Source organism: Microcaecilia unicolor, chromosome 6, assembly GCF_901765095.1.
Source record: "Microcaecilia unicolor chromosome 6, aMicUni1.1, whole genome shotgun sequence".
Lineage (NCBI taxonomy): Eukaryota > Metazoa > Chordata > Amphibia > Gymnophiona > Siphonopidae > Microcaecilia > Microcaecilia unicolor.
The window spans coordinates 276,790,627-276,806,651 of NC_044036.1; the positions used below are offsets into that span (position 1 = coordinate 276,790,627).

General features: G+C 42.2%; 1 protein-coding gene across 1 annotated transcript in view; it reads right to left on the bottom strand.

Annotated features, from left to right (window-relative positions):
• GARNL3 (GTPase activating Rap/RanGAP domain like 3) overlaps positions 1-11,006 on the bottom strand; it is a 456,591-nt gene extending 445,585 nt beyond the window's left edge. The window contains exon 1 of the mRNA XM_030207543.1: positions 10,629-11,006. Within this exon, the coding sequence (XP_030063403.1) occupies positions 10,629-10,729 (101 nt within the window). The 5' untranslated portion in view covers positions 10,730-11,006. The remainder of the gene's footprint in view (positions 1-10,628) is intronic.
• Positions 11,007-16,025: the final 5,019 nt, after the last annotated feature.

Here is a 16,025-nt window from a genome sequence, read left to right on the forward strand (position 1 = left end):
CCTAATTTTTCAATTAAACATCGCAGGGTGGCTGGGGGAGGGAAGAGGGGGGGCAACTAGCCTGGAACTGGGAGGGAGAGAGGGGGCAACAACCCTAGAACTGGGTGGGTGGAAGGGCGGACCCTAGAACTTGGAGGTGGGACCAGACCCTGGAACTTGGAGGGGGGCCAGGTGGACCCTGAAACTGGGAGGGAGGGGGAGAGGGGGCAACGACCCTAGAACTGGGTGGGTGGGAGGGAGGGCGGTCCCTGGAACTTGGAGGGGTCGGGCGGACCATGAAACTGGGAGGGAGGGAGGGGGCCCCTGGCACACACTCTCATTCTCACACACACACACACATACACTTACAGCTCCCTAATCTTTCACTTAAACATCGTAGGGTGGCTGGAGGGGGGGAGAGGGGGGCAACTACCCTGGAACTGGGAGGGAGGGAGAGAGGGGGTGCAACAACCCTGGAACTTGGAGGGGGGCCAGGCGGACCCTGAAACTGGGAGGGAGAGGGGGCAACAACCCTGGGAGGGAGGACCGGCAGGCGGACCCTGAAACTGGGAGGGAGGGGGGAGGGGGCCCCTGGCACACACTCTCATTCTCACACACACACACACACTCTCGCACACAGTCTCACTCTCTCTGTCACACACACTCACAAATTCACTCTCTCTCTATCACACACTCACTCTCACACACACTCTGTAAAACACACACACTCCGAGGAAAACCTTGCTAGCGCCCATTTCATTTGTGTCAGAAACGGGCCTTTTTTCCTAGTATTTGACAAATAATAAAAGGGTTCTTAATGAAAAATAATAAATATATAAATGATGATAAAATGAAAAATATCCATAGACGATTACTACATTGCAAATAAAGGAACACCAGAGTACTGCACTGGTAAAAACAATACAATACATAAAAAGTGCTTCTGAACTGAAAATATATGGTTATAAATATAATTAAATAAAACATGAAGTTGAACTTATAAATCAAAAATAAACTGAAAGATCTAGTTCTTTATTTAAACGATGTGGATGTACTGTATTGAACTGAAAAATAAGTCTTATTCTTAATAGCATCTCATCCAGATTGCCACCTCTTCAAGATTATCTAAATTGTGGCAGAACACAGAATCTATGGGGCCGATATTCAGACCACGTGAGGGAGCCACAGGTGGTCGGTGGTGAACCCGGAAATTCAATGCTGGGGCCATATCCAACGACCATCATTCAATTTCCAGGGTTTCTTTTGGCCACTAAATCATAGCCGGTTATGCCAATATTTATTGGCTGACCAGTTAAGTTATAGTGGCCAAAGATAGACCTGCTATTTGAACGACTCTATCTGGCCGCTATAACTTAGCTAGTCAGTCAATGAATATTGGCGCTAACCAGCTATGTCTCACGACATTCCTGGTGATTGGGTTAGCCACTAAGCGGTAATATTCAACTGAGAGGGTACAGCTGTGTAGACTATGCCTATACTTAGATAGATAGATAGATAGATAGATAGATAGATAGATAGATAGATAGATAGATAGATAGATAGATAGATAGATAGATAGATAGATAGATAGATAGATAGATAGATAGATAGATAGATAGATAGACAGACAGACATCAACCAAATCCTAGTATATTTTAGTGTGGAAACACTCATTCATGCCCATGTAGCCATGATACATGTGCTGAACTTTGTACACAGCTGCTCCATGGACTTCTACTGAGTCAAGGAATGAATTAAACAGCACCTCATGAAAGACATGTATTATAAGACAAGTGAGACCAGAGGTTGTCATGAAGGCTTGTCCATTCAACGATGTTAAATATTGTATTCAAGTATTATCTTTCTCAGATCTATAGCCAAGGGCTGTTACAGTTTTCCATTCATGAAAACTCAACAAGAAATACATTGCATATTGCTACAGCATAATGTGAGTTTATGTTACTGGCCTGCATGGAGATCAGCTTCTGGGAGGGTTCTACTGATGAAGTTCTGACCTCCTACCAGTTGATGTCAGTATACCTCACCTGGCAGGCTGACCTTGTCTGTTCACTGGATGACTGCTGTTTCCTGCCAGAGGCCATATTGCTCCTGTCTGGATAAACATAAGTCACTGTTCGGTTTCCTTGCCAGAGCTTGTTGTGCACTAGTTGGTGTGCTTTGACTGCCTGTTTCTTGCTGGATCCTGCTTTATTATCTGCTGGACCTCAGCCTTACTCATCGATGAGTGCCCTGTGTTTGTGTCTCCATTAGGGTTCCTCTGCTTTCTTGTTCTCTCCTTAGGTTCTAGGTACGGGCAGCAAAGGCCTGGAAGTCACCAGCACTGGAGGGCTCAAAATGAAGGGAAACTGATTGTTACTGACAGAAGACTCTGCCTTGTGTTTTCATGAATCCAGAGGCCATGCCCTGTGAGAAACCTGCCCATGGACCTTGCCCTCTTACCAGTCACTGGATGCCAAGACGCATTTATCAGGGTCGAAGAGTCTCTGTCTAATGCTAAGCATTCATACAGTCAATTGGGCTTAACTAAACAAAGGTCAGTTATTTAACTTTAGAGTCATCACATATATTCCAAGCCATCAAACTCTGGCCAAAGTTTAAGCATATATCTAGGACGTGACAGAAGATTCCACAGGCAGCTTTGCTGCAATCAATGGAATAAGAGTCATGGCTTGCTTACGCCTGCAAGTTTATAGTGATTGGTGCTTTAAATACTTGACCCAATGAAGGGAAGAAAATTCTTGAAAACTCACCAGAGGCATATTGAGTTAGTCCAACACGTTCTGTTCTATAACTTGCTAGTTGACATATTTTGTGTAATTTAGTCTAGTATGTCATGGACAACCAGTGAATGTACACACCACAAGCAGTTATTCTGGCATTTATTTTTTCAAGCAGCACTATGTGACTTGTAAGTATGCCACAATGCTTTCTGCCAGGCTTGCTGTAGTTCAATACTGTTTCACACAGCCAAAAATCATTAAATCTGTCAGGAAAATAATGATGCCCATTTAGCACATCTCAGTTTGCTGTCCTACATCACACACATAACCGGATTTATATGTATTGTGACCCCTAAACTGTAACATTTAAGAGGCCCCCTCCCTCCTCGATTAAGTAGGAAGTTTAGGTTTAATATTTTTCCATGCTAATGAAGTGTAAGGCCCTTTGTAATCTGAGGCACTAAACCAGTGGTTCCAAAGCCTGTCCTGGGGGAACCCCAGCCAGTCAGGTTTTCAGGATATCTGCAATGAATATTGATGAGAATGATTTGCATGCACTGCCTCAACTGCATGCAGATGTCTCTCATGCATATTCAGTGTGTGGATATCCAGAAAAACTGATTGGCAGGGGTTTCCCCAGAACAGGTTTCGGAACCACTGGCCTAAGCTGTAGCTTGTCTAGCTTATACAAAAATCTGGGCCTGGACTCAAAAGACTATTTAGGATGTTATGTAAAGTTCATAACTATGTAAGATGGAAGTTGGTGCTAAATTAGAAATAATTCCAGTGTACTGTGTTCATGTGTACAGAGGAAATCATTTTGTGAGAACATTTTCAGCAGACGATGAGGGACGTTGTGTTTCTTGACTATTTTTCTCTACCTGACTTAGCTGGCAATAGAAGATCAAGAGGGACATTTTCAATATGACGTCTAAGTCCAACTTTGGATGTTTTGCACAAAATGTCCAAAATCTGAATAGGCAAGAAGGTCATTTTAGATAAAGAAAAATGTCTATCTTTTTTTTTTTTTTTTTTTTTTTTCGAAAATACAGTTTCGAACAAGATTTTGTACTTTAGACATTTTGTTTTTTGGTCCATTTTTGGAAAAAAAAATAATAAGTGCAAAACGTAGAGATTCATGCCATTGGGATGTAGGAGCAATCAGCATTTTTAGTAGACTGGTCCCCCAGACATCTCAGGAGAGCAATGGGGCACCCTAGAGGGCACTTCTGTGCACTTCATAAAAATGTTCCCAAGTACACATCTCACCTTTGCTCCCTTATCTTATCCCCTGAGACCTCCAAAACCCACTACCCCCCACTGTACAGCGCTACAATAGCCCTTGTGGGTGAAGGGGGCACCTATATATGGGTACAGTAAGGTTTTGATGAGTTTGAGGGGTCACAGCTTCCACCACAAGTGTGACAGATAGAGGGAGATAGGGATCTGAGTCCCCCACTCCATAGTGCACTGCATCAACCACTACACTACTCCAGGGACCTGCATGCTGCTCTTATAGACCTGACTTTAACATCTGCAGCAGTCATAGAGGCTGGTAAGTTATATTTGTATTCCCTTGTTTTGGGGGGGGTGGGAGGGGGTTAGTGACCACTAGGGGGGCATTTGGGGGTCACCTCCGATTCCCTCCAGTGGTCACCTGGTCATTTAGGCCACCTTTTTGTGCCTTATTCGTTATAAAGAAAGTTCTAGCTCAAAATGTCTTAGTTTTAGTCCTAGACAGTTTTATTTTGTTCCATTATGGCTGAAAAATGTTTAAATCTTAGGAACATGTGCTAGCTGTCATAGTCAGCCACTCTTCCAACCCACCCAAGTCATGCCCGGCTCCCACCTCTACACGTGTTAGGCAGCTAGTGCAGATCTTATACCATGCTGCTGATTTTAATGCATAGTAGACATTAGCATGAGTGCACAGATTAGTGAAAGACTGCCAAAATGCAAAACTTAATGAGCAGTAAGTGCAAAGCCTGTGTACTAACTGTTGGGGTATTTTCATAGAGCTACCACTCAGAAAAATACTTTACCATACAATTAGGGTCAGATTCTGTAAATGATGTCTAAAATCTAGACCTGCCTGATTAACGCAGTACTATTCTATATAACACATTTAAAGTTGGGTGCAATGTACAGACTAGCGCATAGATCCATGGAACTTGCCCAAGAAGCAACAAGGCAGCTGATCCGCAAACTCCAATGTGGAAACAAACAGAGCAGATCAGTAGTTGATACAAGAAAATCTTTGTTGTAGAGTTTCAACCTAATGCAATGCCCAACACAGGCCATGTTTTACCCACAAGGGGGCTGCATCAGGGGCTATGTGATGTAAATACTGATCTTCACCACCAAAAAACTTTGCAGTGTATATAAATCTTCAACACACAAAAAAAATGAATGCTCAAAATGGTCAAGGCACCATAGGGGAAACAACCAGCACAATCGCTGCACAGCAAACACAAACGCTCTCCAGGAGATGGCAGCGTCCTCACAGGCATTAATTTTTTTGTGTTGAAGATTTATATACTCTACAAAGTTTTTTTGGTGGTGGAGATCATTATTTACATCACATAGCCCCTTGACGCAGTCCCCTTGTGGGCGAAACACGGCCTGTGTTGGGATTGCATTAGGTTGAAACTCTAGAATAAAGATTTGCTTGTATCAACTACTGATCTGCTCCGTTTGTTTCCACCTCTGTGGAACGTCTACATTTAGGCATGACCATTTACGCCACTGAAAACCTGGTAAATACCTGCACCTAAATGTAAGCATGTTCCCCCAAATTCTATAACAAAGCATGTAAATTTGAGTAACAGCTCCTGACATGCCCACACTCCTCTCATGGCTGTGCCCCCTTTTCAGCTACGTACATTGGAATTTATGTGCGCCTTTTTTTTTTTAGAATATGCCGAAAAAGAAGCGCACATAAATTCCAATTATTGTCAATTAGAGATGGTAATTGGTTGTTATTGGCCAATTACCATCACTGATTGGCTTGTTACTCAAATAAGTAATGTGTGTAAATTCGCCGTGCACCCATTTCAATGTGTGCTACTCACTGCATCTTATAAAGAATCCAGCCCTTAGTGTGAATGCACTTGCAGCCTCCCATTTAAGCAATAATTGCATCCATGCAAACCACACAATTGAAAGCATGGAGCAAAGCATCATGTACTAACTGCAATGCACAGTCCATACCCATTTCCCACTCATAACCCATCCATTCCCTACCCTATATCATGCTATGCTGTTAACATGAGAATTAGCATGCACTGTCATACCAGTGCATTAATGGTACCATGCTCATGCACTAACAGCTAGCATGTGCCACTTCACACGTTAACTGCTTTGCATACTTTAGTAAACAAGCTTCTTTGTTTTCAAGAAATCAACAGTTCTTCACCTTTATCATGCAAAGTCCTTCTGCCAAATAATCAAGATAAAATTATAATTTGTTGGGCATGGGTGGTATTATTGCTGCTAAACTTATATTTGAAGCCAAAAACACAAAGCAAGAGTAGAGGATGCCACAAAACTCAACCAGCCAATGGGATAAAGTCAAACAGTCCTTTATTCAAACCATCAGTAATTGTACCTAACATGGTCTGTGTTTCAGTGGTAAAACAACCTGCTTCAAGGGTCACAATTAAACCAGTATCAAATATCATAAAGTAAAAAATGTATGTACATATGAAAGAAAGATATAACAATAAAATGAAAGAGTCATATAACTAAAACTAGTATTTATTTATTTGCTACATTTGTATCCCACATTTTCCCACCTATTTGCAGGCTCAATGTGGCTTACATTATGTCGCAATGGCGATCGGCATTAACGGAATGATAAGTACAGAGTGATGTTATAAATTAAGATATAAAAATATCAAGTAAATAGAAGTAAATAAAATATCAAGTGAATAGGAGTAAATAAATATAAGTATAATAATACAACTATAAGAAACAGTCAAAAAACAGTGTCTAAAAAATAAAACTCAGTATAAAACAAAGTGCATATTAATACAGTGACAGGGATGCAAATAATAAAACATTTATAAAACTAATTAGTCACATGAACAGATCAAGGAACAAAATCATAAAAGCACCATAGGCTTTAAAACAAATTCAACAAGGTAGAGAAAGGATACCTAAAAAAAAGTTTTGCTTGTGGAAAACTAATAAAGGAAAGCACAGCCTACCTTGTTTTATTACTATAGCTGATTTATGACCCCTGAAGTAGGTGGTTTTACCACCGAAACACGGACAGTGTTAGGTCCAGGGTCATCCCCTCCCTCCCTCCGAGTTTCAGGGTCCCCCTCCCTCCCTCTCTCTCTCTCTTCCCCATCCCAATTCAGCATCTCCCTTCTATCACCCTATTCCCACCATGTCTACTATCTACCCTTCTCTCCCTGAGCAAGCATATTTCCTTTCTTTCCATCCTTCCATGATGCAGTATCTCCTGTCTTCCCTATCCTCTCTACTCCTCTATCCAGCATCTTCCCCTTGATCAGTGGTGTAGCAAGGGTGGGGTGGTGGGGGCGGTCTGCCCCAGGTGCACGCCGCTGGGGAGGTGTCGGCTCTGCTGGTTCCTTGCTCCCTCTGCCCCGGAACAGGTTACTTCCTGTTCCGGGGCAGAAGGAGCAGGGAACCAGCGAAACCGACACCCCCCAGCAGCGTGCACATGGCAGGCAAGAATGCACTCGGGGGGGGGCTTGGGTGATGCGCCGAGGGGGGAGTTGATGCACCGAGGGGGGTGTCATGTTGCACCCCCCCCCCCCAGGTGTTTTGGGAGGGCAGCTGTTGAGCGCGTCAGTGGCATCAGGCAGGCTCAAGCCTTTTTTTGTGTGTTGCTGTCAAGCTGTATGGCAGTTTTGGAAGGGGGGGGTTGGATCAGCTGTGAAGCATGGGGTTTTTTTTAACCCCGGGTTCTGATGTTGACGTCATAATGTGTTTGCTGATGTCAGCCTGTGTTACGGAGCCTAGCAGACCAACTCCGAAGAAGTCACGAACACAGGCAGCAAGACACATAGAACGTTGAAGGTGAGAATTATTATATGGGATTATACATTGAGCCTGCAAATAGGTAGGAAAATGTAGGGTACAAATGTAACAAATAAATTAAATAAATAAATAAATAAATATTCCTATTCGGCCGAATAGTGATTTAAATTCAAATATGAATAATCCGGGGCTCTACTGTGCTAACGCCTACTGAAATAAACATTTGAGCTCTGATTTCATGTTGTTTCTGTTATAATTTGTTATGTTATGTCCATTATTTGTATTCAGTATTCAAATTAAGCCAAATATTTATTATTCGTATTCGGCAGAATAGTAAAATATGCTATTCAGTACAGCTCTACTCCAGACTCTTAAATTTGGTTTAATATTTTGAATAACACTTTCTTACTGGGATCCTCTTTTCCACCCCTACTTTTAACCCTATGATTTCCATTCCTCTTCAGTTGATCCCATTGCAAACTATCTTGTAGATCCAGCTCCTTGTCTGCTCTTATTCTCTCTTCCCACCTTATTCCATTTCATATACTTACCACATCTTTAAAGCTTTTTCCAATCTCTAATCTAACCACTTTCTCCTTATGATTATGACCCATGAGTACTGTTAGACAACCGTCTACAGTATATGAAGGAAGTTTTCTCAGAACGAAATAAAAATGTAATTTCACAGCAGATTGATAAAGCAATAATGATTTGGAGCAGCTTGGTTTTTAGTTATCAAAGTAGTAAAACAGACCTCTTACCCTGCCAAGTTAGACTTTCAGCTCTGCTTTCTGTTTATAAGACAAGGACTTATTCTGTTTGTAAGTGCTTTCCTCCAAGGAGACCATTTTGGAACAAAACTGTAAACGCTTCTCTGTTAATATTATGGCCCTGCATTTCGTAATATGTAGACCTTTATTTCTACAAATATCCCTGAGCTTTTTAGGAAGGCCCTATACATGGATGCAAATAATCACACCACAAACCAAAGATCTCAGGTCAAAAATCCAAGACCATGCCAAGAGTAAATGTCCAACTTTGTCTTTTTAGGTTCTGAATGCTTTTGACATTATACTGAAGAATGATATTTCAGAGCTCTATTTTTGTTTTCAGATACTTCTCTAATGTTGTGTCTTTGCTGCTTTTTTAAACATGATTTAGGATTACACCGCAAGAAAGCTGAGAACCCTCCCTACTTCTGGCTCTTCCTGAGCATATGATCTATCCAGAGCACTCCGGATACTCAGAAGATTTTATAAAAAAAAGTCTCCCTTAGCTTCTCAAGTCCTCCTCAAGCAGATTACACTGCCCTGCAGCTCACTAAGTGGTTCTTGGCTATTCTCTCTACCTTGTACCACAGAATGAAAACATTGATATTTAAGTGTAATAGCACTGCAAACACTTGTTTTACAGGCAGTTGTAGCGTGGAGTACAGTTGACACATGTACAAACACCCAGATAGCAGTAAGAAGAGAACTGGAAACGTTAATTCAAAGACTGAAAAAGCTGTATTTAGTGGGAAACTACAGTGATCCCAGGGATCTTTAAGACATAAACACTGGGCTCTGTTTTCATTTGTTTGGCGGGAACTGAAATAGCAAGAGCCCAGAAAGATGCATAACCTCCTGCATTTTAATCTACTGCCTATTACAACAAGAAAAACTAGTGCTTCTTTAAAAGGGACACACCATATGTACAGGAGGTAGACAGAGAAATCAGAATTGTGTTCACTTTAGAGAAAGGGGCACCCAACATAGAAGTATTTAATCTCGGAATGCTGAGTGCTAAGGAAGACAGCCAAGGTACATATTCTGCAGTCTATAAGAACTGTGTGACATGCATACATGTCTTTCTAACAGAAGTATATATTTGTGAAAATAAGCCTCAAAACATATGGTTTCAATGCAGCTATCCTAGCAGGTTTTTATACAGCTGTGCAGTCTCTTTCCCCAACAGTGTTGCGGGACCTTCAACAATGCATTTTAATACTTGTCTTAAAATATGTTTGGAATCCTGTTATGATTAAATAAGTTTTTTTGCAGTAATCCCCCAAAATACATAAAAACTACAGGTAGCTATATTAATTTTTGTGTATTCCCTGGTTCAGTTTGATATTCTGCATTTTGGTTATTGACCACATAAAGAATTACAATGTAAAAATCACACACACGCACATACATATAAAGCCATACATTTATATTAGATACAAATAATCATTTAGGGCAGGGGTTCTCAACCTAGTTCTCAAGGTACACCTAGCCAGTCAGATTTTCAGGATACCTGCAATGAATATGCATGAGATCTATTTGCATGCGAATGTATCTCATGCATATTCATTGTGGGTAGGCTGAAAACCTGACTGGATACGTATGTCCTGAGGACTGGGTTGTAAGCCCCTGATTTAAGGGTACTTTTTCAATAAGGAGCCTAACTACATTTGCCTGTGTGCAATCAAGCTCACGGGAAACAATGCCATTTTCAAACATAAGTTACATGTGTACAAGTTTGAAAATCAGGCTGTCACGTGTATAAACATTCACGGGCACATAGTAAAATATGGTTGTAATGTTAGTGGTATGCCTTCTAGGCACCCACATCAAAAACATGCCCCTTTTTTATGAGAACAACTTTGCGCGTGCTAGGAAAGCCAGGCGCCTAATTTGAGAAGACTGAAAATGTACGTATCAGCGTGCGACTCACTTTCCCTAGTTAGCTCTTTTTTAAATCTACCTAACAGGTAAACAAGTCTGTGAACATTTTGTACCTTACAGTAATGCAAGATGTCACTGTCTTTCCAGTTTTTTAATTAATGCAAACTGTCCGAAGCAGATTATGTTATACACCATACAGATAAAAACAAGAAATCCTAACAACCCTGTGCTGGCATTTGGCACATACCTTTGTATTTCAAAGCTGCATCCTTTCCTGAGCAGGGCAGCTCTCTTCCGCATGATAGAGGATTTCTCTTTGCCAAGGTAGGATTCAACTTCAACGTCCATAATGGAAGGGCAGAATTTTTTTCCCCCTTTTCTGATGAATATGTTTCAGGCGCCCCCTCAATTGCCTGCACTGAACTGAATACAGATGGACGGTGCAGTGTGTGGCCAGGCAAAAGTAGTTCAGCTCTGGCTCACAGGAAAGAATAAAAGGGTGCTGCTGTAAATCCTCTAGTTTCAAGCGTCCGAGGCTTGCTCTTGTGATCCTCAATGAGAATCCGAATGGGATTTGTTGTTCAATGAACGCTAGTCGGGGCTCCTTCCTCCCCAGTCCCCTCGATCACTCCCCCAGCCCTACTGCAGCTATTGTAGGTAACTACTGGACCAGAGCTAGGATCTGGGGCTGCAGCCAGCCCGCTTCTCGTGCCTGGAGAGGGGAGATGCAGTGCTCTAGTTCAATGATGGCTTCCTGGTGGGTCCTAAAACCTGCCAGGTCTGAATGCAGCAGCTCCCGGTCTAAGCACAGAGCATAGCATCTACCCAGCTATAGCACCTTTGAGCCGATTTGCCAAATTACAGCTAAAATAATTCTTTTAAAGCCTAAGTATCGTACACAGTGCAGTGCAAGTCAGTATGCAATGATTTCATCCTGCTAATTTTATACCAGCTAGGACTATTGGCTGATAAGGTTTTCAGGATATCACTATTCAACAATGAATATTTATGAAATAGAACTGCATCTAGTTTCAAGTTTATTCTGAATTTACTAACCCGCCAATTGGTGACACCATCTAGGCAGCTTACAATGTCATTAGTTATAATAAGTGTAACATGAAAGACATACAACAGTGAGGGAAGAGGGGAAGAAGTCCAATAATTAAGGAAAAAAAGGGGGTGGGGTAAACAATAGGGATGTTCCAGAGTAAATCAGATCTACTGCTTCCATGTAGCACTATGTTAATGCACTGCTTTGTTCTGTGTACTGATGCATTAAAGAGGGCTCCCAAGAACTTTTTGACAAATTGTAAAAATGAAAATTGAGTGGAAAGGAATAAAGCTGTTGAATGTTCCTTTATATTCTTCTTCTCATATGGCAGTGGTTCAGGTCAATATTCATATGGTAGCAGTCCCACCACCAGGCACCAGCTAAATTAGACTTGGATGTTCAGTGTCGGACCATATCCATCAAGGTGAAGCTGTTGCTCTGCCCTCCGTTGATAAGAAGCTGCATTCAACTCATCTTGGATGTTTAGTGACGTTACCAGGGCAACACCTGTGAAGCCCTGGTTAGTTGTTTATGTTTACCCCTGATGCAGCCTTATTGGCGAAACATGGCCACGTCAGAACTTGTTTGAATAAACACTTGTTTTGGACTTCACAGTGTCTACTTGAGTGTTATTCAGACCATATCCATGCACTAACCCTGAATATCCGGGTCTTTGGTTATATCATTATAACTTCTATTCAGGACCCAGTGCTCAAAGAAAACTGGGTTTGCAGTGTTTCATTTAGACAGGTTTTAGCCGGTGTAAATGAAACTTTTTTTTTTTGCTGCTAATGCACAGAGACTTTATGCTAATGAGCTTGATTGTATTAAAACGAGCTCATTAGCAATTCCATGCAATGCTCAGAACAACAGCGCATGGAAACTCCCTGCCCTAATGACTAAAACCTACCGGCACCTCCTGAGTACATCTTCTGCCCCACTTTACAGGAAGGGGCATTCAACACAGAAGTATTTAATCTCGCAATGCTGAGTGCTAGGGAAGACAGCCAAAGTATATCTTCTGCAGTCTATAAGAGTTGTGTGACATGCATACATACAAGTTACATTGTGTGTTTGTAGGGGATAGTTGTCTTGTCTCTCCCCTGCATACTTACCCCATCGCTTTCTACTTCCAGCCACCACCAAAACATTTTCTTGCTTACCCCCTTCGCTGGACTTGTGCACAAGAGCTGCATCTACCGCACAGCTCTTATGGGCATGGGCCAGAAAGTTCCAAGCCCTTTACCGACCAATGCTCAACACTAAAGCGTGCATATAATTTGCATTGATCGCTAAAAAAATATCAGTGCTCCACTCTTATTTTTTTCCGGAGCTGTAGAGAAGTTTTGTGCATCTCCCCCTCCGTGTTGAAGCCACATAGTTAACTAGATAAAGTTCTGGCTGCCTTTGCGTGGTTCTATACACCTGGTTAGCTATGCCAGCAGAGCACTGAATATGACCAGTGCCCTCATAACTCCTGGCTTCTTCTCAACTCCACTCCTGAACCACTCCAGCATTAAATGGTGAGTGTTGTTGGGGAAAGTCAGAGCCGATATTCAGCTGCTTTGCCTGGTTAAGTGCCGCTGAATATTGGCTCCTGGCATGGTTTAAACTATGCTTAATTTTGACCCTATTATATATTAATGCCTACAGTCTAGTGCTAGGTTATGGCATTTGATGTGACCACATGTACATCAACCATATGCCCTGAGAAGGATCAATAAGTCACATAATAAGAAAAGAGCAGTACATTGCTGTTTCTGTATTAGAAAACATACACATCGGGTATTAATGGCATGTTTAATACTTTGAGACTAGTTCAATGTGGATCTTTTGTACTTTGATTTCCAGACAGTGACCTACGTGCAGAACTTGACCCATGAAACTTGTTCTCCCAATATGCCATATTTTTCCATCCTATGGTCGGACACGGCCTGTGGAGGAATGTTTTTCTTTGCCATCATGATGGTGGCAATGGAAAGGTTGGCAGGGTTACCGTTTTCTAGTCTGTCAAGTGGAAATGGAGCTGGTTACTCTGTGTTACTGAAAACAGCGAGCGATGGAGAGGTAGGCCCTGTCAGCAGAAGATCAAAAACATATGGTAGGTAAGTGTTTGGAAGGCAGGGGCTGAGAGAGTGAGTGGAAGGGAGGGGGAGAGAGGGAGGGGAGAAGAGGGATGAGAGAGTGAAGGGAAGAAAGAGGGGAGAAGAGGGGTGAGACAGTGAAGGGAAGAAGGAGGGGAGGAGAGAGGTGAGACTGTGAGAGTTATAGTAAGGGAAAAGAGCGGAAGAGTAAGAGGTAAGGGGGGAAAGAAGTGAAAATGAAGAGTAAAGAGATGAGAATGGTGAATGGGAAAGAAGGGAATGGAGGAGGTGATAGAATGAAAAAGAAGGGCGGGGAATCTGCTTCTTGCTGGCCTCCCACTTAGTCACCTTTCCCCTCTCCAATCGGTTCAAAACTCTGCTGCCCGTCTCGTCTTCCGCCAGGGTCGCTTTACTCATACTACCCCTCTCCTCAAGTCGCTTCACTGGCTTCCTATCCGTTTTCGTATCCTGTTCAAACTTCTTCTACTAACCTATAAATGTACTCACTCTGCTGCTCCCCAGTATCTCTCCACACTCATCCTTCCCTACACCCCTTCCCGTGCACTCCGCTCCATGGATAAATCCTTCTTATCTGTTCCCTTCTCCACTACTGCCAACTCTAGACTTCGCGCCTTCTGTCTCGCTGCACCCTACGCCTGGAATAAACTTCCTGAGCCCCTACGTCTTGCCCCATCCTTGGCCACCTTTAAATCTAGACTGAAAGCCCACCTCTTTAACATTGCTTTTGACTCGTAACCACTTGTAACCACTCGCCTCCACCTACCCTCCTCTCCTCCTTCCTGTACACATTAATTGATTTGATTTGCTTACTTTATTTCTTGTCTATTAGATTGTAAGCTCTTTGAGCAGGGACTGTCTTTCTTCTATGTTTGTGCAGCGCTGCGTACGCCTTGTAGCGCTATAGAAATGCTAAATAGTAGTAGTAGTAGTAGGGATGATAGAGTGAAAGGACAAATACAGGGTAAGGAGCAGAGAAAGGCAGCGAGCGAGGTTGCCAATTTGTGAGAAATCTAGAAATATTATTATTGACACCCTTTACTATCTGCATTACTCCTGGGAAACTCCAAGGGGTGGGGACTCTGAGCCCTCTCAATGATTTGAAATGTCCAGTGTGGCCCTTCCTTTGAATAATGTAGGGCCCCCTATTCTACACGGATGCAACTATTGAAGCCCCTTAAAATAAATCAGTTGATTGGATAAGACCAAAGCAATACTGTGAATGTCTGACTTTACCTGGGTAACTTAAAGGACTGTACCAAATAGCCATATTTGATTCAATTCGGCCCTGAATACATTATTCGTATTCGCCAAATAGTAATTTAAATTTGAATACGAATAATCCGGGGCTCTACTGGACTAAATCCTGCTGAAAAAAACACTTGATCTCTGATTTCACGCTGCTTCTGTTATTATTTGTTATGTTAAAGCTCAATGCCCATTATTCATATTCAGCCGAATAATATTTGTCATTATTTGTATTCTGCCAAATAGTAAAATATGCCATTCAGTAAAGCTCTAGTAGCCAAGCAGCTACCTGGGTAATACTGGCTGCTGAAAACTCTCCTCCCCCACTGCAGGTAAAAATACCTAGGATGGACTTTTACGCCCACTGCAAAAAGAAAAGGGGGGCAAGGGGCAGGCGGAGGACAGTTGTTGGCCAATAATGTACAGGGATTTTCTTTTAACATCCCTGTGCCTGCTTCATTGTGCTGAATTGGCACCAGGGGATTTCCTATGCCAGACCAGAGGGCATGATATGAATCTACAGACCAGTAGACTCAAAAACATTAGGAAACACTTTTCCACAGAAAGGGAAGTGGATGCTTGGGATGCCCTCTCAAAAGAGATGGTAGAAACAAAGATGGACACAGAAGATATAAACCAAGTATAAAGCACCTTAGCTATAAAATGACCTGTGCATTCCTAAGAAGTAATCTTAACTGTATGGCTGACACAACCCCGACACCACATGCATGGGGAAAGTAATCTTCCATACCAGCAGGAGGGAAAGTAACCTGCATGTGTGTGTCAGTTACAACCCGAATACCACAAGCATGGGGAAGGTAACCTTCAACACAAGCAGGGGGAAGTAACCTGCACTGCACAGTAGCTGCAACCCCCAACAGCTTTCCTGGCTAGACTCAGTGGGTCATGTTGTCTTTCCATGCCATCATTTACTATGTTACTTGCAGGTCAGTGGTACACAGTACCTGTGGTTCTCCTCAGTACATGAATATTTATAAAACATGCTGCTTAAGAGGGTAGTTGTATAAAGGACCCACTTACATTTAGGCACCAACAGACTGTCTAATTGGAGCCTGTTCTATAAAGGAAAGTATTTACCTACTTTTGTTTACAGAACGCTAGACTAACTGGGTATATAAGTGCATATACCAGTCCTAGAGCTGGTGTAGATTCTGGAGATATGGACATAACTTATAGTATTCTATAAATTACACACTTAAGGGGAGCATTCTATAAATGGAAC